We start from the raw sequence: 23,711 nt of genomic DNA, 5'->3' as shown, positions 1-23,711 counted from the left end.
GGCTGGAGCCTGGCAGCAGGAACCAGACCTGGAGGGATGGCTGGGGCCTGCAGATCCACATGGAAACTGGCCATGGAATGCAGCTGGAACCTCTGCCACGAGCCAGACACCCACCCCTGGAGCCCTGGGCTGGGAAAAGCTTCACCCAGCAGCAGGAACAGCCCTGTGAATCCACCTGCTGTGATCCCCATGGGCAGCAGGGTGTCTGGATTTAGGAGCCTGCAGGAGGACTGGGGCTCCAATTGAGGCTGCTTTTATCAAAGTTTTTACACCTGTGGTGAACAGAGCTTCCAGAGAGGAGACAAACCCTTGGAACTCTGCACCTGAGCACCACACCCCACTGCCAGCAGCTCAGAGACCCCCAGAGCCCAGCTCCCCTCCAGAGGCACTCCCCTGACCATGGGAGAGGAGGTGTAAAGCAGCTCCTGCAGCTTGAAAGGTCACTGAGCACTGCCCAAAGCTGCCACTTGCTGCTGGCTCCTGAAAGGTGTTGTGCAATCCATCCCTGAAGGAATTGGTTTAGATAAACAACCTCTCCCCGTGACTGCAGACAAAGCCATTCAGATGACCAGAAACCAGCAAATTTTACCTTCTGAAAAGGGATCAATCTCTCCTTCAGCTGCAGATTTAAAGTGTATTGCCACTTCTCACACACCTGTATATACAGTCACAGAACCATGGATTGGTTTGGGTTGGGAGGGACCTCCAAGGCCATCCCAATCCACCTCCTGCTGTGAGCAGGGACACCTTGCAGCAGCCCAGGCTGGCCTGGAAGCTTCCAGGCAGGAGCTGAGAGGGGTGTGAGCAGCCCTGGCTCCAGAGCAGCCCCAGCACCACGGCTCCCTGCACACTTTGATCTCCGTGCCCCAGGGAGGGTCAGGCTGCAGGGCCAGGGAGCTGCAGGGCAGAACAAACAGCTCCAGCATGGCAACAGACATTAATTCCCAGCTAGTACAAGCCATTCAGTCTGCCATTTACACAGCACAACTACTCTGGAAAAATTCTGCCCCCAGCACAGGAGTCACTGGGCTGGAGCCACCCAGGCATCAAAAAGATTCACATTTAACATAGGCAATAAATAAAAACCAAACTGTGCCTGTGCAAAAAGAGCCTTCTCAATAACTGTGAGCAAAAATGGCTGATTGTACAAGCCAGGGTTGTGATTTCCTCCCTGTGGCTCTGCCAAACCTCATGCTGTGGCTCACACTGTGCAGGCAGTTTTCCCAGGATTGGGTGGGAATGGCTGGAGAGCAGCCCTGGGGAGAAGGACTTGGGGGTGCTGGGGTGGGAGAGGCCAAACATGCCCCAGCCATGAGCACTGGGACCCCAAAATTCCCGTGGTGATGCCCCAGCTCGGGCAGCAGGAGAGGGGGGATTCCCCCCCTCTGCACCCAAAGCCCAGGATAAAGCCATGCCAGAGGAGAGAGAGACAAAAGCACCTTCAATAGGGAGCAGACAGGAGCCAGAGGGAACTGGGAGCACCTGGAGCGTGGAGACACACATCAGAGAGCTCGAGATCCTGATAAAGCATCAAAGGAGCCCAGGGCCTCCCACCACCACCCTAAGCTTCCCATCCAGCCTGCTGCTCCTTCCCTCCTCCAAGGGTTGGCAGTTCACAGCCTGAGTCACCAGCAGAGCCTCAGGACGGGACAGTGGAGCCCCAGGAAAGCCCAGGAGATGATGACAGAGCTCCAGGACAGGGCAGCAGCTGCCCTGGGAGCAGGCAGGATTGCTGCCCTCCAGCACCATCAGCACCACAGAAGGGCAGCAGGTTTTACCCTGTGGACACAGGAGATCCCAGCAGCACAGAGGGAGATCCCATCTGCACCTCTGGGAGAGCCCTCTGAGATGGGGATGCCAGCCCAGGCTGCTCCAGGCTACAGAGCTGCTCCCAGAAACCCGGCACCGACCATTCCTGCTCCAGGGGAGCTGTGCTGGGATGAATCCCCTGGCTGGGGCTGGGCTGGGCACTTTGGGTCACCCAGGCCTGGTGGCCCTGGGGCGGTGGCACGTGGTACTCACACAGAGGAGGCCCGAAGAGCACCGTGTCCAGAGCCTTGAGCTGCAGCTTCTGCCGGTGGCTGCGGTCGGTCATCTTGAGCACAGTGCCCATCATGGTGGCGTTGTTCACTGCCAGCCTGCACAACAGGGACACAAAAACTGCTGTGGGCACATCCACCAGGGCAGCAACGCAGCAGGGAGACCCAGAGCAGGGCCTGGGAGCTCCCTGCTACCAGGGCAAGTCCCTCACTACTGCTGTCTCTAACCAGGGTGTCTCCAGGACACTTTGCAGCAGCATTCTTAAGACTGGGAGAGAGCAGGAAGAACCAGGGCCAGGCCTAATTCATTACCTGACAGCATGAGGAAGTGATTTCCCATCAAAACCCATCTTTTGGTGTCTTACCAATCACTATTAAGTATTTTTGAACCAAATCTCCGTTGCCTTTACACCGTGTGTCACAGACCACAAACCACAGTTCTCCCTTGGAAGGGATGTGGACATACATTGTGCTGCCTCAAAAACATCCTCATTTTATCCCCACTTAATCCCTCCTTCCCAGCCAGCTGAAAAGGCCCTTTTCCAGCAACAGGAACCTTTATCCAAAAAAGCTGCCCTGAGGTTTTTCAAACCTGTTACAAGTTTAGGTTGACTCCCAGACAGTGCTCCTCTTCCATGGAATCATGGAATGGTTTGGGTTGGGAGGGATTTTAAATCCCACCCAGTGCCAGCTCTGCCATGGCAGGGACACCTCCCACTGCCCCAGGCTGCTCCAGCCCCAGTGTCCAGCCTGGCCTTGGGCACTGCCAGGGATCCAGGGGCAGCCCCAGCTGCTCTGGGCACCCTGTGCCAGGGCCTGCCCACCCTGCCAGGGAACAATTCCTTTCCTGTATCTAACCCAAATTTCCCCTTTTTTCACTCACAGCTGGGGCAGAACTGGGCAGTGCACAGGCCAAGGAACTTCAGGTGATGAGAGGAGCTGACTCCTGCCAGGCCCTGGCTCTTTCCCTGCACACATCCCATGGGGACACTGTGGGCACTGACACAGGACTGGCACTAACACAGGACTGGCATTGACCTGGGCCTGGCCCTGACCTGGGCATGGCACTGACCTGGGCATGGCACTGACACAGCACTGGCACTGACCTGGCCATGGCACTGACACAGCACTGGCACTGACCTGGGCATGGCACTGACCTGGGCATGGCCCTAACACAGGACTGGCACTGACCTGGGCATGGCACTGACCTGGGCATGGCGTGGCCGCTGAGCTGCAGCTTGCGGAAGGTCTCCTCGTACTGGGGCAGCTCCACGTAGGAAATGAGCCACTGCACCACCTCGTCCACCGTCCAGTTGTACACTGCAGAGAGCACAACAGCACAGCTCACTGGGGGCATGGACACCAGGGAGTCACAGCTTTGGGCTGGGAGGGACCCTAAATCCCCCCCAGTGCCACCCCTGCCATGGCAGGGACACCTCCCACTGCCCCAGGCTGCTCCAGCCCCAGGGTCCAGCCTGGCCTTGGGCACTGCCAGGGATCCAGGGGCAGCCCCAGCTGCTCTGGGCACCCTGTGCCAGGGCCTGCCCACCCTGCCAGGGAACAATTCCTCATTGCCAAGATCCCACCCAGCCCTGCCCTCTGGCACTGGGACACTCCAGGCAGTCCTGCAGAACCTCAGCCTCCACCTCGTGGGACAATTTTTGCCCAGACTCAGGAACTCCTGAGGTTCTGCAGCCCCTGAGCCCCCACAGACCCCACATGGCAGGGGAAGAGGTGCCTGGAGCTTTCCCTGGGACAACACACCTTTCCCAGTGCTGCTTTGCCATTGTGCTCCCAGTTCCCAAGATTAACACATGCAACGAGGCCATCAGATAGAGGAGCAGAGGAGGCTCCTCCTGCCATGGCACCAGCAGGGCTCGGGCTGGGCACCTGGGCAGGGCCAACACCCACAGTGCTGGCAGGTGACAGCTGGGATGGCTGGGGTTTCCATCAGCCAGGTGATCCTGCTGCCTCCATGCTCCAACAGGGAATGTTGTTCACCCTCAGCACGTGCCCAAAGGCCCTGAATTCTGAGGTCAGCTCCCAAAGCCTCACCCCCTGCTCCAGACCCTGGCACAGGGTGCCCAGAGCAGCTGGGGCTGCCCCTGGATCCCTGGCAGTGCCCAAGGCCAGGCTGGACACTGGGGCTGGAGCAGCCTGGGGCAGTGGGAGGTGTCCCTGCCATGGCAGGGCTGGCACTGGGTGGGCTGTGGGGTCCCTCCCAACCCAAACCAGTCTGGGACTCCGGGATTCCCTCTGATAAGAAAAGCACACACGGAGCGGTGCCGGAAAAAACCCATCGGAAGCAGCTTGAGAAAGGATCTGTGGGAGGAGGTGGAGCAAGTGCTCAGCCCAAGTGAACCAGGTGAACTTTGCTCCTTAACCTCCTCCCCGGGCATCTGTGGATTATTTATGGAGCTGTCATGCAGCTCCAGAGCCATAAGTGAGGAAGCCTTAGGAAATCAAGTTCCTGCCTTTGCCACTTTGTTGTGCTGCACTTACAGCAATGCTCTGAAGGCAAACATAATCCTAGAATCCCAGACTGGCTTGGGTTGGGAGGGACCTCACAGCCCACCCAGGGCTACCCCTGCCATGGCAGGGACACCTCCCACTGTCATGTCCAACCTGGCCTGGGACACAGCAGATGTGTTTATTGGACAGAAGGGGCGTTATTACACTTGAATTTATCATCCCCTCTCCCTGGCAGGGCTGCATGGCTCTGCTGCAATGCAACCCTGACTGGGCCCATAAGCACAGAAACACCTGCCCATGCCCCAGGGAGCCCACTGCCTCCACAGGGAGCTGAGGGGTGAGGGAGAGGAGGGATGGGGGATCTGGGAGAGATGAGGGAGCTGGGGGACATGGGGTGCTGAGAGAGAAGAGGGAGATGGAGCTCAGAGAAATGAGATGAGAGATCCAGGAGAGATGAGGGAGCTAGAGCTGTGAGAGCTGGGGGAGCTGAGAGAGATGAGGGAGATGGAGCGCAGAGAAATGAGAGATCCAGGAGACATGAGGGAGCTGGGGGACATGGGGGGCTGAGAGAGATGAGCAAGCTCAGGGAGCTCACAGACCTGAGGGAGATAGAACTCAAAGAAATGAGAGTGATGAGAGACATGAGACATGAGGGATCTGGGAGAGATGAGAGTGCTCAGAGCCAACTGAGGGGATGAAGCTGAGGGAGCAGAGGCAGAGCCCAGTGCCGAGCGAGGACAGCAAGGCTCCAAAGGAAGGGGCCACCCCCACAGATGCTGGCACGGTGACCCAGCTGCAGGGTGGCACAGATGAAGCCACCAAGCCTCCCTACAGTCTGGTCACTGTCCCACACACTGGGGGACACCCGTGGCTGTGGGCACCAGCAGGATGCCAACGATGAGGATGGGAGAAGCCACAGGCCCTGCACAGAGACATCCCCAGCACAGCCACAGGGCATGAGGCCACATCCCCAGCCAGCAGCATGGCCAGCCCTGGGCTCCTCCAGAGCCCCTGGCTTCTCTCACTTCCATGTGCAGCTGGGTTTCTTTTGGGAAGAATCCCTGAGAAGCAGAGGCACAGATGAGCAGGACCCTGCCCTGCCTCCTCAGCCCAGGGGCTGATCTGGCATCACTGCCACGGCTTTGGCAGAGCCAGGCTCACCCAGGTGCCATCCCTCAGACCCAGCACCTCGTAACAGCATCACAACCTTACACTAGCAGCATCTTCTGCCGTCATTCAGGGGCAGAAATATCATTATACTTTCCACCTGTGACCAGGAACAGCAGCAACGGAAGGGAGGAAAAGCAATGGCTTGAAAACAAATGACCCAGGCCCAGCCACCCCATCCCTGTGGGATGTCAGTGCTCTTCACAGCTGCTTTTCACACCCACAGGAGGGAGCAGACCTTTCCTACAAGCCTGATTCATCACTTCAGCTCCAACCCCAAAATTACACTTCGATTTTCCCTGGCAGTGTCCCAGGCCGGGCCTGGAGCAGCCAGGGACAGTGGCAGGGGTGGCACTGGGTGGGCTGTGAGGTCCCTCCCATCCCAAACTCTCTGTGATTCCGTGCCATCAGAGCACCCTTCAGAAATCAGTCCCTTATTCCATCAGCCAGATCTACAAGATGATGAAAGGGAAAACAAGAGCAGGAGCTCAGTGCAGCCCTGGACACCCACTGTGCCCCAGCAGCTCTGCCAGGTGCTGGCTGTGCCAGGGGCAGGGACAGAGCCAGGGCAGCTCAGTGATCAGGGGCCTGGTGAGTATCAAGGGACGTTCTCCTCCACCCCTTAATGATTTCTACCCTTTCCCAGCTGACAGCAAAACACTCTCCAGGCAAAGCCATGTGTAAACAGCCTGTAATGGGATAAATATTTCTTATGGGAGGCAAAGGAACTCGGAGTCATGGAATCACAGCATCCCTGAGGCTGGAAAATCCCTCTGAGCCCGCAGAGTCCAACATCCCCAGCACTGCCAAGGCCACCCCTGACCATGTTCCCAAGTGCCACATCCACAGGGCTGTGACATCCACAGGGCTGTGACATCCACAGGGCTGTGACATCCTCACAGGATGCGTTTCCATCCCTGTCCTGGGCAACTGTGCCACTCCTAAAGTGATGTGGCCAAGAACTGTCAACACATCCCTGTCCAGCTCCATGGGAGAGAGTCTGGTCTGGGATACTCAGCTCTGGAATTGTCACATGGATATCACAGAGACTGCTTTGGATTGGGAAGGACCCTAAATCCCCCCCAGTGCCACCCCTGCCATGGCAGGGACACCTCCCACTGCCCCAGGCTGCTCCAGCCCCAGTGTCCAGCCTGGCCTTGGGCACTGCCAGGGATCCAGGGATGGAATTCCATCCCAGCCCTGCCCACCCTGCCAGGGAACAATTCCTCATTGCCAAGATCCCACCCAGCCCTGCCCTCTGGCACTGGCAGCCATTCCCTGGCTCCTGTCCCTCCATCCTTGTCCCCAGTCCCTCTGCAGCTCTCCTGGAGCCCTTCAGGCCCTGCCAGGGCTCTGAGCTCTGCCTGGAGCCTTCTCCTCTCATGCACAGCCCCACTGTGTTCCCAATCCACAAATGCTGCCCCTCATTCAGTGCTCCTGGGAATGGGAGGGACTGCTGCACTCCCTGCAGCTGCCTCCACAGCTCTGGGAACACAGAGCACATCCCACCAGAGGAATTTAAGGGCTAATACAGAAAAGTCAAATACCAACAGGACACAAGTGAGAAACTGAAATTCTGTGGCTGGTGAACTGATTAGAAGATTAATATCGTGTATTTCAGGGAATGGACATAGACAGAACTCCTCTTTTAGAGATGAGGAGCACTGAAAAAAAGTGGATTAATGATTTCTGTGGAATTCTGTGTGAAAGCACTGGGGAAGCACTTGCCAATCTTAAAAGTTTGTTCCAAGATTCTCAGGTTTCAGGCAGTTCCTCAGCAGAGTCTGAACTCCCACCACCTCCCTGAATGCTGGGATAAATAACAGCATTTTGGAACAGCTAAAAGTTATTTCTACACGGACTGTACTTATGACACTTCCTGGATTTTGTTTTCCCTTCTTTTCACTGTGAAGGAGCTTTTCAGGTTCAAAAAGTTTCTCCTAAGGAAAACACCACCTGCAGGAAAGCTCCCAAGCAGCTCTACTGAGTATTTAGGATGTTATCACCCCAGCAAATTCCATCTGGAACTGGGTGTTTGAAGAACCTGGAATTTGGCTGCATTTAACACACATTTCTAGGGGATAGGAACAAAACAAGAACTGATCCTTTGGTGGCCACGCTCAGGTGCAGCAGGAACAGTTTGAAAGCACCAACCCTGAGGAAATCCTGGGAATCCACACCTCAAAAAGGGAGCTGGAAGAGCACAAGGCCTGGGACCTGCACACTCTGCCCAGGGCATCTGCAATCCAAACTCTTTGGCACTTCTGGGAAAGGATTTTTTGGCTTTTTGCCCTTTTTTACCTTCAGATGTTTTCCAGGCCTTCCAGAGGTCTTCTACACTGATGAGCTTGTCCTCTCCATGGAAAGTGCTGTGCTTGACTGCTGGGTCATGGTAATTCAAGTCTTCCCTCAAGAACTAGGAGAGGAATTAACAGCAGGATTAAGCTTTGGTTCATCTTTTAGGGAGATGAGGAGCATAAAAGAATTTCTGAATAGTAATAATTTTGATGGGAAAGTCATAATAAATCTGAATTTTAAAAAGCCCATAAATATAATGGATATACTAGATATACACAGATATAAGTATATTCCCTGCAGTACCCCTGAATATCTCTGTTTCTGGGAAGACCAGCCAGGAAATATTCAGTAAGTAAATATGTTAAATTCATTTTAATACAGAGAAGGGATAATTAATTAGAAACTTTGGTCTTGGGATTCCAGACTTTTTTCTGAATTATAGTACCACCAAAAATTCACCTAAGTGGCACAATGGAACCAGCCTTATGTCACTGGAGTAAGAACCCAAGAATTATCACTGGATTTGATCTGCACCTTCAAATCCAAGCTGGAACAAATGCCACGGGCAGAAGGAGAGGCAGTTCCACTGAAAAGTATAAATATATCTATGTATCCCAGCTGACTGGGGGCACAGAGCAGCTGGGGCTGCCCCTGCATCCCTGGCAGTGCCCCAGACCAGGCTGGACTCCAGCCACTGGGGCTGGGGCAGCCTGGGACAGTGGGGGGTGTCCCTGCCATGGCAGGGGTGGCACTGGCTGGGCTCTGAGGTCCTTCCAACCCAAACCAGGCCGTGAAATCCACCAGCAGACAGAGAACCCCTCACATTCCAGTGCCCAACAGATGGAACCAAGTTCAAGGATAATTCCACATTCCCACCCCCAGGACAAAATTCCCACACAAGCAGCTTCATCCTTTGGCTCTTCCACGTGCAACAGGATGATATCCACACCCAAAAACCACCTCAGAGCTGGAGATGGTGTTTTAGCATCAGACAGGGCGTGGAGAAGATCTGGGCAGCTTTATATCCCAGGCTCCCTGCAAAGCCAGGGAGGCAGCTTCAGCCTGGGGCTCTGCCCTGCTGCCCAAAAGCTGCCAGGGCTCTTCCTGCCCAGCAGAACACAGGCAAACAGGAGAATCTGGGGAAATGTGGAAACTGGAGAATCTGGGGAGATGTGGAAAGTGGGACAATCTGGGGAAATGTGGAAAATGGGAGAATGTGGGGAAATGTGGAAACTGGAGAATTTGGGGAAATGTGGAAACTGGAGAATTTGGGGAGATGTGGAAAACAGGGCAATTTGGGGAAATGTGGAAAATGGAGAATGTGGGGAAATGTGGAAACTGGAGAATTTGGGGAAATGTGGAAAACAGGGCTATTTGGGGAATGTGGAAACTGGAGAATGTGGGGAAATGTGGAAACTGGAGAAAGTGGGGAAATGTGGAAACTGGAGAAAGTGGGGAAATGGGTTTTTCAGCAGGGGCTGAGCCTCGGGGCCCCAGCTGTGCCGAGCCCTGTCCCCCTGTGGGTGCCGCCGTGACCGAGCGGAACGCGGCAATGTCACCGATGTCACCGATGTCCCCAGCCCCGCTCCAGCTCCTGCTGCAGCACGGTCAGCTGCTGCTCTGTATATTTAGCTCAGGAGCACAGAAAGGAAAGGTGATCCCTCAGCTTCCCTTGGGCCCACAGTGGCCAAAACAAACCCAAGGACTCGGTGGAGGGGACGGAGCTGGGCTGGGGGATGTCCCCGTACATGAGCAGGGAGAGGATGCAGGATGGGCTGGGGGAGCTGGGCTGAGCCCACCAAAGCCCAGAGAGAACTTAAAAGCACATTTTCCACCAGTACCTTCTGGGGAAAAGACAAAATCGTGGAGTCCCAGACTGGTTTGGGTTGGGAAGGACTTTAAAGTCCACCCAGTTCCACCCCCGGCATGGACAGGAGCCCCTTCCACTATCCCAGATACTCCAAACCCCAAGCACAAGAAGCCCTGTGCAGAGCACTGACCTACCTGCAAAGCACTGGAAAGCAGCACTTCCAAGTGTTAAAGATCCCACTGACCCTAGGCCTGGAGACACCCAAAGCTCTGAGCCTGGGTGAGGGTGGGCCAGACCATTGCCGAGGTCCCACAGACCATCTCCAAGATCCCATCCAGACCCCCCCAGCCTCAGCCAGGCTGTGAATCCACAAGGAAACTGAGTCAAACCTGAGTCTCCCCACCGAGTTGAGGGAAAGGAAAACCCTGGTCAAACCAGTCAAAAGCAACAGGACCAGAAGCACTGCTACAAACCCCAGGAGCCGCTGGGATCAGTGGGAAGACTCAGCCTGGGAATGCTGATCTTGGTGCTCTGAGGCCTCCAACAGCAGGAGGACCTGCAGCTGCTGGAGAGCCAGAGGAGCCAGGGGCTGCTCCAGGGCTGGAGAGCTCTGCAGCCAGGCTGGGAGAGCTGGGGGGGCTCCCCTGGACAGGAGAAGGCTCCAGGGAGAGCTCAGAGCCCCTGGCAGGGCCTGAAGGGGCTCCAGGAGAGCTGCAGAGGGACTGGGGACAAACTTGCTGGCTGAAGGCACGGTCAGAAATGAGCAGATCCGCCAAATGGGATTTTCTGGAGGGTTTTTTCCCCCATAGACTCACAGAATCTCCTGAGTTGGGAGGGACCCAAAAGGATCATCAAGTCCAAGTCCTGGCTCTGCACAGCCCCAACAACCCCACCTTGTGCCTGAGAGCCTTGTCCAACCTCTCCTTGAACTCTGTTCTGTGTTTTTTTATCTGCAGAAAGTGCAGCTACTGAAGTGATTTTTCAAAGCTTCCCATCCCTCCCACATCCCTGGATGTGTGCCACCCTCCCTCCCCAGCACCAGCTCCGGCTGGGCCGAGCCAAGGGCCAGACCCGGCCGCGTGCCGGCAGCTCCCTGTGCTCCCCAACTCCAGCAGCTGCCCCAAAGGGACAGACAGCTCCTGGCTCCAAGGCCTTCCCCACCCCAGGCAGCGGGACCTGGCTCTGGGAGGAGCCACAGAAAGGCTGAGCAGCAACACAAACCTTGTTTCCTGAGGAAACCAGGCTGGCAGCATCCCAGAGCCCTGGCACCGGGCAGCCACAGCCCAAAGAGCCAGAGCTGCCTTTGCTGTGAGCGTGCAGACAGGAATAGATCCCTAATTAGAAGATTTCCCCATGAGGGACAGTTCTTTCACTTTAATTGAGGCCACTGATGTCATCTGAAACTTCATTGAAAATTCACTTCCCAGCAGGAAAACTGCAAGGATGATTTATGGACAGCATGAAGCTGTGGGACAAAACTCCACCCATAATTGATTTCAAAAATACCTGTGTTGTCCGCGTGTCCCCTTCTGCCCAGGAAGGGGTTTCAGTCCAAACAAAATACTCCTATCATTTACCCCCAAAAGGTAGGGGCCAAAATAATAAATGAAAATATTAAGTTCTCAACCAAGCAGGAAAATGCCCATCCCTGGAAGTGTTCCAATCCAGGCTGGACCAGGCTTAGAGCAACCTGGGATAATGGAAGGTGTCTCTGCCCATGGCAGGTGGTGGAACTGGATGAGGTTTAAAGTCCCTCCCAACCCAGACCATCCTGGAAGTCCATGAACACCGTAAAAGGTTTAAATTTGAGCCTGCTGCATTCTTCCCAATAATCCCCTAGCAGCTGTCCCCCCACAGCCCAGAGTTAAGCCTGACTGCAGGGTCCATGTGGGGGACAGTGATAACCTTGACTGGAGAGCACAGCAGGAGTCAGCTCAGAGAGGGAAATTCCTGCAATACCTCACTGGGTAAGCTCCAGAGCTTACTGACAGGTGAACTTAATGCAACTTCCATTAAAGCTTAGCAGAGGTAAAGCAGCAACTGCATGGATGGAATCCAGGGACAGGGAATCACTGAGGTTGGAAAAGACTTCCAAAATCATGGAGCCCAACTGTAAATGCAACAGCCTGAGCACTCTGGCTCAGAGCAATCCAAGCACAAACACAGCCTGGGGAGAATGGACTGGGAGCAGCCCCGGGAGAAGGAGCTGGGCATTGGTGGGAGAAGCTCCACAGGCCCTGGCCACGAGCACTGGGACATGAAATCCCTGTGCCCTGGGCTGATCCCACAGGGTGGGCAGCAGGAAGGGACTGGGATGGTGCCCCTCTGCCCCACTCAGGCTGGACAGCCCTTTCCAGGAGGAATTTTCCCAATGTCCAACCTGAACCTTCCCCTGGCCCAGCCTGAGGCCGTTCCCTCTGCTCCTGTCCCTGTTCCCTGGCAGCAGAGCCCGACCCCCCGGCTGTCCCCTCCTGGCAGGGACTTGTGCAGAGCCACAAGAGCCACCTGAGCCTCCTCTGCTCCAGGCTCAGCCTGCTCTGCCTCTCCTGGTGCTCCAGACCCTTTTCCAGCCCTGCTGCCCTCCTAGAAGCAGAGCAGAGTGCTGGGAGCAGGAGCAGCCCTGCCAGGGCTCAGCACTGCTCAGATGCAGCTCAGAGGGGTTTGGGGAGTGGCTGTAAGAGCACCAAGGCAGTGATTCTGGGGCCTCCTGGAAAAACCCACGGAATCCTCCCACCCTGGCAGTGTCTCTGTGCCAAGGCTCTGAGCACACGTTCCCAGCAGTGTTTTGTACCAGGAACTCCCAATGACACCAGTGGGAGCAGGGGCAAGATTCGCCCAGAGACATAAAACTGCCATCTCTGCCCAGCCCTAAGGACACAAGGCTCATTCCTAATTTAATGCAAGGGAACAGCACACTTGGGCTGAACTGGGCTGCCCCAGTCCCTGGGAGAGGCTGAGCTGCAGGTCCAACCACCCAGTGCAGGGAACTGCCTCCAGGGAAACACCTCAAGTGGTGGAGGAAATGCAACTGGAAACTTTTCAATTGTTTTCATTACTCAGCCAAGTGGGATTGAGGCAGAGGGAACAGCCCTGCAAGCTGGGAACAGCCACCCAAAACCAGCAGCTCCTGGCACCAGGGGCCTGTGCCGTGTCCCTGGGGACTGTCACTGCTCCTGGGGCACATTGTGATGGCTGGGTTTGCAAGAGCAGCAGGGGCTGCCCCAACATCCCTGGCAGTGCCCAAGGCCAGGCTGGACACTGGGGCTGGAGCAGCCTGGGGCAGTGGGAGGTGTCCCTGCCATGGCAGGGCTGGCACTGGGTGGATTTAAGGTCTCTTCCAGCCAAACCAGTCTGGGATTCTGTCACCTGGAACTGCAGAGCTACCCGTGAGTGGCAGCAGATCCCTGCACCCACGTGCTTCCTTTCAGCTTCCAACCCTCTGCCTTTCCTGTTCAGCTGCCAGTTCTCCCTGGAAGACAGAATTCCTCACCTCCAAAGAGCACCCACCACAACTGAGGCAACACTGCAAACAAAGAGCTTTCCCTTTTCCTGCAGACTCTTATTTCCATCGGTGCTTGTGTAAACAAAGAACAACAACTTTCTTTCTCTTCAATCCTCTATCAGCTAAAGTGCCCAAGGCTGACACAACAAAAAGCTGCTCCTTTTTTAGCAGTGAGCACACATGGACTGAAACCTCTTTAGCTGGCTGGTGGAAGAATGCAGTTAACATAAAATCATGGAATGGTTTGGGTTAGGAGGGACATTAAAGCTCATTAAATTCTTCCCCTGCCATGGGGCATGGCCCCCCTACCATGGGAGACGCCTTCCACTGCCCCAGGTAGCTCCAACCTTATCCAACCTGGCCTTGGACACTTACAGGGATAAGACACCCACAGCTGCTCTGACAACAATGAAGTGGCTACAAACCCCCGGCATCCAGGAGAAGCCCCATCCAGCACTGGTGACAGTGCCAAGACACCCCTTGGACCATCTTGTGGCTTCCTCTGTGTTGAGGAGGAGGCACCAAGCCCAAGTGCAGCCCTGGCCACAGCAGCCTGACTGTGAGAGCAGCCCCAGCACTGGGCTGGACACGGCCCTGGTGGTACCTTGGGTTTTAAGTTTCTCGGCTCTGTTTGGTGTGCAGCTTTTAGCTTTATATTAAGTATTACTGGGATCTTTTCACAGGGTGGGGAAGACAAAACTATCCTGTTCTAGCTGGAGACTCATGGACAATCTCTTCAAACTTCAGGCCCAAAGCACAAACAACATGAAAAGAGGAGGGCGGGCAAGCGAGCAAGGAGGATGAAACTTCATCATTTGAACTCATTAATTGCACAGTTAACTTCTGTATGCAAATGGACTAAAACTTACACAAATGTGAGATCTCATGACCAAGCCCTGTTTTGATTCCATCTTGGACCCACCTGGGCAGAGCCAGGACTGTGGCTGTGGTCCTGCCAGGGTGTGGCCTTTCAAAGCCCTTCAATAAATACCCTCTTTATTGCCCTGAACTCCACCCAGCCCCCGTTCCAGCTGCTCACGGCCCCACGGGGCACAGCCCTGCACCCACCTCGTCGCTCTCCTCCACGTCCACATTGCCGTTGGCATCGTCGTCCATCTGCTTGTGGATGTTGCGCACGGCCTCGAAGCTCAGCTGCTCGTCCTCGTCGTGGCACAGGGCCTTGTCGATGCGGCAGAACTCTGCTGGGGCAACAGCAGCACGTCAGGCAGCAGCACCGACCCCTCAGGCAGCAGCACCGACCCCTCAGGCTGCAGCACCGACCCCTCGGGCAGCAGCACCGACCCCTCCCGGGCAGCAGCACCGACCCCTCCCGGGCTGCAGCACCGACCCCTCCCGGGCTGCAGCACCGACCCTCGGTGTGTCCCTGCAGCACCGACCCCTCCCGGGCTGCAGCACCGACCCTCGGTGTGTCCCTGCGGCAGGCCCGGCCACCAGCACAGCCCACGGAGCCTGGCAGGGCAGGGCAGGGCAGGGCAGGGCGTCCTTCCCACCCCAGCCCTCCACACTCCCACCAGGACAGCTCTCCCAGCAGGGGCTGCCTCCTGCCCAGGGCCCCAGCCCCAGCAGGGCAGTGTTGGTCAGGGTTCCCTCAGTAGGACTCAGAGAGACCAGAACAAGGCAAGGTGCCCCTCTCAGCCCAGCCCTCCACACTCCACCAGGACAGCTCTCCCAGCAGGGGCTGCCTCCTGCCCACAGCCCCAGCTCCAGCAGGGCAGTGCTGGCCAGGGTTCCCTCAGTAGGACTCAGAGAGACCAGAACAAGGCAGGGCGTCCTTCCCACCCCAGCCCTCCACACTCCACCAGGACAGCTCTCCCAGCAGGGGCTGCCTCCTGCCCACAGCCCCAGCTCCACATCTCCCTTGGAGGCTGCTGGTGTTGGCACCATGTGCAGCCGGGGCGTTTGGGGAGGAAGAGCCGTGTGTTTATAAAACACAGCAATTAAAACCCTTCCCTCTTCCTGATTATGGAACGGGCTCTTCTGGCTGCTTTTCACATCATTTTCTACTTTCTAAGACGAACACTTTATGTTTTGCTGCGTGCCCAAGTCCGTGCAAGCACCAAACAGGGCTGATCCAGCCCTCCCGTGGCACTGCCAGGTGGTGACACGGGACCCAGGGATGGGGAATCCTGAGGGACCTGGGCCGGCTGGAGGGCTGGGACCATGCCAAGGCCACGGAGCTCAGCAGGGCCAAGTGCAAGGTGCTGCAGGGGCTGGGAGAGCTGGGGGTGTTCACCTGGAGAAGAGATACCTGAGAGCCCCTTCCAGGGCCTAAAGGGGCTCCAGGAGAGCTGCAGAGCCACTGGGGACAAGGGAATGGCTTCCCACTGACAAGATGGGCTGGACAATGACACAGCCTCCTGCAGAGCCAGGGCTGGTGTCCTGCTGCTCCCAAACCTCGGGGACTCACTCCATGTTAACTCAGGTCTGTCCATGTGGCCAGGGAGTCCAGCAGGGCTGTGAACTGGTGACCAAACCAGTGAGTGAACTGGGAATCTTCCCCAGGGCTCTCTGCTCCTCCAGGCCACTCCTGAAGGGACACCAGAAACCACATGGACCTTGGAAGAACCCTGGAGAGATCTGGGGGTCCTCTCCTACCCTGCCAGAGCTCTCTCGTGGCTCAGAACTTTGGCTGGGCCTTTCTGTGCTGGCTGCCCCCATTATCTCCGAGGCAGGGAGCGGGTACATGAGATGGTCTCTGTGTTTATGCTGCCCTTGGACGCCACTCCAGAAGGAAAAATGAAGCCAGGCTAAACGATATCTCCCAAAATATTACATGGTTATCTTGTTCCGAGCCTGTGCTTGTTGTTGCAGGGGAGAACGTGGCAACGCTGTAGCAAAGTTTGGATTATAGGAAGGGAAGGTCGTGTTATTGTAAAAGTGGGTTTGTTCAGATTAACCCCCTCCTGACCACGGAACTCCTGAGCCTTGGCTCAGGTCTGTGCAAGGGGTTCAACCAGGGAAAGAGACCTGAAGCGATGCAGGATTGGAGGAGTCAAGGATTGAGGGGATCCTGCCCTGATTTCCTGCCACCCCAAGGACAACCCCTGGGTATTTGCAGCACAAATGCCAGGAATGAAGATTGATTGAGAGCAGCAGCAAGAGCAATAAAGCAAGGCTTTGAGCTGCCAGGTGCTGATAATCAACTGCACCATCAAGCGCAATCAAACCAAACCCGGGAGGAATCTGGTGCTTTCATCAAGACCAAAAGGAGCCTGAATATGGGGCACAAGTGATTTAATCAGCAGACAACCCTGAAGTGACAACAGAATGGGCCCAACATTTCAGCAGCCACTCCGGGCTGTTCATTCCACTCCCTGTTATCTCCCTTCCTCTCCCTTTTATCTCCACGGGCTGCAGCTGCAAGAATACCCAAATGAAGGAACAAAGACCAGCACCAGCCACTTTGCCTATGACTGATGGAAGATTAAGCCTAAAGATCACAGCACAGAATCTTCCTTTGTGTGGGAAGGACCTTTAAAGCTCATCCACACCTTCCACTGCCCCAGGCTGCTCCAAGCAGGCCTGGAATCCTGCAATCAGGCTATTCCAACACACCTTCAGCGAACAAAAGCCTCAAAATGAGTGAGAAATTCACTTGAGTAAATCTCCCTCTCCAGAACGTCCAGCCCTGACTTTTGCTCCAGCAGCTTTCCAAAGAGACACCTGCTGGTCCTGGCTGGTGCTCACCAGGGCAGTGACTCCTGAGGAGCACCACCATCACCTCCACTCCCACCCCGCCTCTCTGAGTCACCGGGAACCTTCTGTCTCCATCCCGCTGTTCGGCGGCTCCAGACCTGCTCTTTATCTCCCCACCATCGACTCACAGGCTGCATCTGCCCCGCCGTGCAGAATAAAGAGACCTTTGTCCCTCCCAAGGAGTGTCTTTGATGGGCCATTAACCGGGGCACATCAACACGGGCCGGCTCACAGCCCTCCTGCTGCTCCTTCCGTGCCTCCTGCCCCTTCCATCCCTCCTGCTGCTCCTTCCGTGCCTCCTGCCCCTTCCATGCCTCCTGCTGCTCCTTCCATGCCTCCTGCTGCTCCTTCCATCCCTCCTGCTGCCTCTTCCATCCCTCCTGCTGCTCCTTCCATGCCTCCTGCTGCTCCTTCCATCCCTCCTGCTGCTCCTTCCATCCCTCCTGCTGCTCCTTCCATGCCTCCTGCCCCTTCCATCCCTCCTGCTGCTCCTTCCATGCCTCCTGCTGCTCCTTCCATGCCTCCTGCCCCTTCCATCCCTCCTGCTGCTCCTTCCATCCCTCCTGCTGCTCCTTCCATGCCTCCTGCCCCTTCCATCCCTCCTGCTGCTCCTTCCATGCCTCCTGCTGCTCCTTCCATGCCTCCTGCTGCCCCTTCCATCCCTCCTGCTGCCCCTTCCATCCCTCCTGCCCCACTTCCATCCCTCCTGCTGCCCCTTCCATCCCTCCTGCTGCCCCTTCCATCCCTCCTGCCCCACTTCCATCCCTCCTGCCGCTCCTTCCATCCCTCCTGCCGCTCCTTCCATCCCTCCTGCCCCTTCCATCCCTCCTGCTGCTCCTTCCATCCCTCCTGCTGCCCCTTCCATCCCTCCTGCTGCTCCTTCCGTGCCTCCTGCTGCCCCTTCTGTGCCTCCTGCTGCCCCTTCCGTGCCTCCTGCCGCTCCTTCCATCCCTCCTGCCGCTCCTTCCATCCCTCCTGCCCCTTCCATCCCTCCTGCTGCTCCTTCCATCCCTCCTGCTGCCCCTTCCGTGCCTCCTGCTGCCCCTTCTGTGCCTCCTGCTGCTCCTTCCATCCCTCCTGCTGCCCCTTCCATCCCTCCTGCTGCCCCTTCCGTGCCTCCTGCTGCCCCTTCCGTGCCTCCTGCTGCCCCTTCCGTGCCTCCTGCTGCCCCTTCCGTGCCTCCTGCTGCCCCTTCCGTGCCTCCTGCTGCCCCTTCCGTGCCTCCTGCTGCCCCTTCCATCCCTCCTGCTGCCCCTTCCATCCCTCCTGCCCCACTTCCATCCCTCCTGCCGCCCCTTCCATCCCTCCTGCTGCCCCTTCCATCCCTCCTGCTGCCCCTTCCATCCCTCCTGCCCCACTTCCATCCCTCCTGCCCCACTTCCATCCCTCCTGCCGCTCCTTCCATCCCTCCTGCTGCCCCTTCCATCCCTCCTGCTGCCCCTTCCATCCCTCCTGCCCCACTTCCATCCCTCCTGCCCCACTTCCATCCCTCCTGCTGCCCCTTCCATCCCTCCTGCTGCCCCTTCCATCCCTCACCCCTCGGGGCTTGCTGTCCCCACCAAAGGCTCTCTGCAGCCTCGGCTCAGGGGTCCTGCAGCCACCCCAAAGGTGCCCCCACCCAGATCATCAAAGGACCCTGAGGACAAAGTGCTAAAGCAGAGCTGTAATTTCACTGAGCCATCGATCTTGGAAAAGCCCTTGGACACCATCGAGTCCAGCTGTTCCCCAGCACTGCCAAGGCCACCACTGACCATGTCCCCAAGTGCCAACCCTGTGAAATCCACTCAGGGATGTGACTCCACCTGTGCCGGGGCTGGACAGCATCTTCCATTAAGGCATTCTTCCCAATATCCAACCTGAACCTCCCCGGTGCAATTTGAAGCCATTTTCACCTGCCATGGAAGGCAGTTTGCGGTGGCTTTGTAAGAGGTGACAAAGATGTGTCTTATGGTGGTTCTGGCTGGCACAAGTCACCCAGACTTGTTTTGGTACTCTTGTTTTGGCGGGCTCCAGCCATTAGCCACCCGAAACTCAACAGGACCCAAAACTCAGCTGGACCAGCAGCTGTGGGCAGCTCTGCCTGGGCAGGGCTGGAGAGGACGATCTCCAGAGCTCCCCTGGAACATCACTGCATTCCAGACCTTTCCTTTCTCATGGGAGATTCTCTCTAACGAGGATTTTGTTTGTTTAATTCCCCTTGATTTCCTTCTGCGAGGTCCCATTATCTCCAATAATGCCCCAAGCCCCTGCAGCTCTGAGCTCTGCAGCAGCAGCAGCCCTGGGGACAGCACTGAACAGCAGCTTAATTATTACAATTGTCATTTACATAACTGGCTTTTATAAACACTGGGAGGGCAGCCAAGGAAAAAAGCCCTATATTTGGGGAAAAAGAACTGTTTACATATTTCACCCGTGTAAACAAGGGCTCAGTTGAACTTCCGCGCTCAGGGTTCCTCCCCTGGAACTCTGGGTTTCAACTAAAAAATGCCAAGGACAACTTCAGGAATTTTAACGAAGGCACAGAAGCTGTGAGGGATGCATCCAGAGATTTCCTTTCCCTCTGGAGGAGTAAGGAATAGCAAGGGGAACCCTGGAAACCCTGACATCTTGCAAGGCTGCAGAGCAGCAGCACAGAGAGTGAGGCTAAAAGAGCACAGTAATAATCCTGGGTTTGCAGCTCTGATTCTCAAACATGAGAGCCTGATGGAGCTACAAGAGCATCCAGCCATTCTGACTGTCAGGAAAGTCCTCAGAGGGGTTTTGTACTTCAAGCTGACACTATACAGCTTGTTTACTACAGAGGGAACTGTCAGACTCCAGGTCTAATGCACCACACTCGGCCACAAACACATGTGAAATTCACATATAAATCCTTTTTGTCAAGAAAAAACAAAGAAAAGGATTTATCAAACAGAATTGGGATTTTAGCACATGCTCGTTCTCCTGTTCCTTCTGACCTACTTTCCCTGGCAGACTCCTTCCCTGGGAGGTGCAGAGCCAGGGCACTGTGTCCTGCTCTGGGCAGGCAGTGACCCAGAGGGCAGGGCTGGGTGGGATCTTGGCAATGAGGAATTGTTCCCTGGCAGGGTGGGCAGCCCTGGCACAGGGTGCCCAGAGCAGCTGGGGCTGCCCCTGGATCCCTGGCAGTGCCCAAGGCCAGGCTGGACCCTGGGGCTGGAGCAGCCTGGGGCAGTGGGAGGTGTCCCTGCCATGGCAGGGGGGGCACTGGGGGGGATTTAGGGTCCCTCCCAACCCAAAGCAGCCCGTTCCATGACCAACACAGACCTCATCCATGTTCCCACCTCCCTTCTAGTGTGGAAACTCCTAGAGTGACTCTCCCAGCAGTTTTGGAATGTAGGACCTGGCAGTTGAAGGGAGTTCGCTCAGAGCAGACCAAGGAGAGCCTTCAATTATCTGCTCAACAGGGAATTATCCCCGTGCTCCTGCTCTGGGGTTCCCATCACCCTTGGGACAGCAGGGTCTGGAGCAGCTCAACAGGGACTCACTGCACTCAGCCAGCTTTCCACCCCATGGAATCCTGCACTGGTTGGGGCTGGGAGGGACCTTAAAGCCCATCCAGTGCCACCCCCAGACAGTCTCAGGTTCCTCCAACATTCAGTGACTGTGGAAGTTTTAGTAGGAGTTCAAGGAGACTTTTTTCCTCTAAGGGAGTACCTTGCACAATGCAAAAAACCAAATCCTTGTGCCCAAGTCAGATTAAACAGTCTAGAAAAAATGTAAATCCTAGCAGAGATTGGACTGTTTGATCTCTGAGAGACTTTCAAAGAAGTACTAACGCCCTCGGGTCTCTGCTGGAAGGGCCAACCCTAAATGCTCACAAACCATTTAATAACAGTGCCCAGGGAAAAGGGCCGTGCCCAGCTCCTGGGGCCAAAGCTGTCTCTGCTCTGGGAGTGCCCCTGTCTCAGGATCAGCATGACAAAGCCACCAGGGTCACACAGATGCAGGAGGAAGCCCTGTGTGATGCACTGAGCCCTCGTGCACCACCACAGCTCAACAGAGCCACAGGAAGGAATTAAGCAGCAAAGGGAGGTTATTGTACAGTCATGAACTTACACTCAATTAAAACCTTAAAATTCCTTCCCCAAATGGGCTCCTCTCCTTGGCATACGCTCAGCATTTATTTACTACCATCAATTCTCTCACCACCGAGTGCAATCAGCCTTTTTCATGCTCTCCATGCACCAATTTACTGATTTAATGTCAGCCCATTGCTTCCAGACATTCTCCCCGTTCCTTTCCCTTCCCTGCAGCAGCAGCAGAGCCCTTTCATCCCTGGCTTCCACCCAGTCCCCCCACCAGAACTTTGTCACCCTACTTTTCATCAAGTGCTTCGTTCTTTCCACCCCATTAAAACAACGCACCTCTCCAAATCTCACACAACCCCCAAAAAACAAGGCTGGTGTTTGCTGGAGTGGGAACACATGCCCCCATCCCATCCCATCCCCATCCCCTGTCTGTCCTGGCAGTGCCCACCCCTCCTCCTGCCCATGCTGTCCCAGCACACGATCCCCTCTATCTGGGAACAACCCCCCCGCCCCGTCCAGCAGAGTTTTTGGGAATGACTCCACCCTCGCTGTGGCTCCCAAACCTCCCCAGAGCAGATCTGGGCACCCTGGCTTGGGTGCTCTGGCCTCCAAGCGCCAACTTCACCCATTTCCTTCCGCAGGGATCTCTGTGTGCTTTCCTCAGCACAAGGCCTGGGGGACATTTCTCCTGGGCTGAACTAATAAGATAACAGAGGTGGTTCTGGTACCACCCTGTCAGGCACAGCGGCTCTGCCCACGGGCAGCTCCAAAATACCACGTCAGGGCTTTCTCTGAGGAGCAGCAGAAGCCAAAATATCCCGTGGGCAGGGAAGTTCTAAGGAGCTGAAATAACTAGAGATTGGGTTACTTCATAACCATAAACTAAGTAATCTGAGTGCTGACACATTCCTGCCCCACTGTGTGGAACAAGACTGAATCATTTGAACTGCAGCCACAGCCAGGGCCATCCAAAACTGATGGGAGAGGGACTTTTTACGTGGGCAGACACTAACAGGACATGGCAAAATGGTTTTAAACTAAGAGAGGAGACTCAGATTGGAGACTGGGGGTTTTCCCCTGTGAGAGTGGTGAGGCCTTGGCCTGGAGAAGCTGTGGCTGCCCCTGGATCCCTGGAAGTGCCCAAGGATGGGATTTGGAGAAACCTGGGATAGTAAGGTGTCCTCCCCATGGCAGGGGTGGCAGCAGATGAGCTTTGTGGCTCCTTCCAGCTCAAACCACTGTAGGATTCTGTGATTCCATGTGTTGGGAATGCTCTGCAGAGCCCTGGCAGTGCTGAGCACCAGAGGAATCCATGGGACTGGACAATCCTGTGGCACCTGCTCCAGTTCTCAGGGACCCAGGATCAACATTCCTGCTCTGCAAAGAGACAGGATTATCCCATGCCCCACACCAGCTGTCCAGTGATTTTCACAGAATCCCAAAATGGTTTGGGTTGGGAAGAACCTCAAAGATCATCGAGTCTCACCCCCTGACATGGCAGGGAACCTTCCACTGTCCTAAGCTGCTCCAAGCCTGTCCAAGGTGGCCTTGGACACTTCCAGGGATCCAGGAGCAGGCAGAGCTTCTGTTAAGTGTACTCTGAAAGACTCCCAGGGAGAGGTGGGAAGGAATCCAAGTCCCCCTGAGCCCCCGTGCCAGCCGTGAGTCACCGCTCCAGGCAGCCCCAGCCCACGGCGCCGAGCGCCGGCTGCTGCACGCTGGGATCCAAAGCCATAATCATGGAGTGAAAGAGAAATCTGAAAGTCAGGAAACCACATAATGGATGAGTGAGTCATCCCTGCCTGAAAAATTGAAGATGCCAAAGAAAGCTTAGAAGTCAAAGAAAAACCCACACCATTGCTGCTGTTCCATCCTGCCACCCCTGAGCCGGAGATCCATCCCTGCAGCACTGCCTGCCCAAGGCCAGCATTCCAGGGACAGCTCTGGGCAAGAACACCTGGAGCAGAAAGAGCTCAAGATACAGAAGCAAAAATTGTGGTAGCTCTGACGGCAACGGAAGTACAGAATTCCTCTCTTTGCTGTCAGAAAAGAGAGAAATCATAGAACGCCAAAAAAGGCTCATGTTTGGGAGGGACCTCAAAGCCCACCCAGTGCCACTCCTGCCATGGACAGGGACACCTTCCACTGTCCCAGGCTGCTCCCAGCCCCATCCAAGATGGTCTCTGGCAGTGGGATCCATTCCCTGGCTCCTGTCCCTCCATCCTTGTCCCCAGTCCCTCTGCAGCTCTCCTGGAGCCCCTTCAGGCCCTGCCAGGGGCTCTGAGCTCTGCCTGGAGCCTTCTCCTCTGCAGGTGAGCACCCCCAGCTCTCCCAGCCTGGCTCCAGCAATTGGAGCCTCTCTATGGCCTCCTCTGGAGTTGTTCCCACAGCTCCATGTCCATTCCAAGCTGGAGGCCTGGGATGGAGAGCTCAGAGCTGACCCAAAATCCAGGCTCACAGCCCAGTTCTGTCTCACCTTCACAGTCTCACAGGATGGCTGAGGGAGCCCAAGGCCCCAGGAGTAATGTGGACCCTCAGAAGGGCCCTTCCCTGCATTTCCTGGCCTCTTCCTCCTCCCCAGCAGCCCAAGCTCCAAGGACTGCCCTGCTCCCTTCCCAGACACACTCAGCATAATTAATCCAAGGGCAGCAGCACCA

At 56.0% G+C, this 23,711-nt stretch overlaps 1 protein-coding gene across 5 annotated transcripts in view; it reads right to left on the bottom strand.

Moving 5' to 3' along the window:
• The window catches only part of STIM1 (stromal interaction molecule 1), a 74,642-nt gene that overhangs the window by 33,447 nt on the left and 17,484 nt on the right, over positions 1–23,711 (bottom strand). For all 5 annotated transcript variants that reach the window (XM_084226000.1, XM_084226001.1, XM_084226002.1 and 2 more), the window contains 4 exons: positions 14,357–14,487; positions 7,980–8,094; positions 3,248–3,359; positions 2,023–2,138 (listed from right to left, as the gene is read on the bottom strand). In XM_084226000.1, coding sequence (XP_084082126.1) covers positions 2,023–2,138; positions 3,248–3,359; positions 7,980–8,094; positions 14,357–14,487 — 474 coding nt within the window. The remainder of the gene's footprint in view (positions 1–2,022; positions 2,139–3,247; positions 3,360–7,979; positions 8,095–14,356; positions 14,488–23,711) is intronic.

The sequence above is a fragment of the Fringilla coelebs genome, assembly GCF_963513975.1.
Source record: "Fringilla coelebs genome assembly, chromosome: 2".
Taxonomy (NCBI): Eukaryota; Metazoa; Chordata; class Aves; order Passeriformes; family Fringillidae; genus Fringilla; species Fringilla coelebs.
This window is presented reverse-complemented; position numbering and strand designations above follow the sequence as displayed.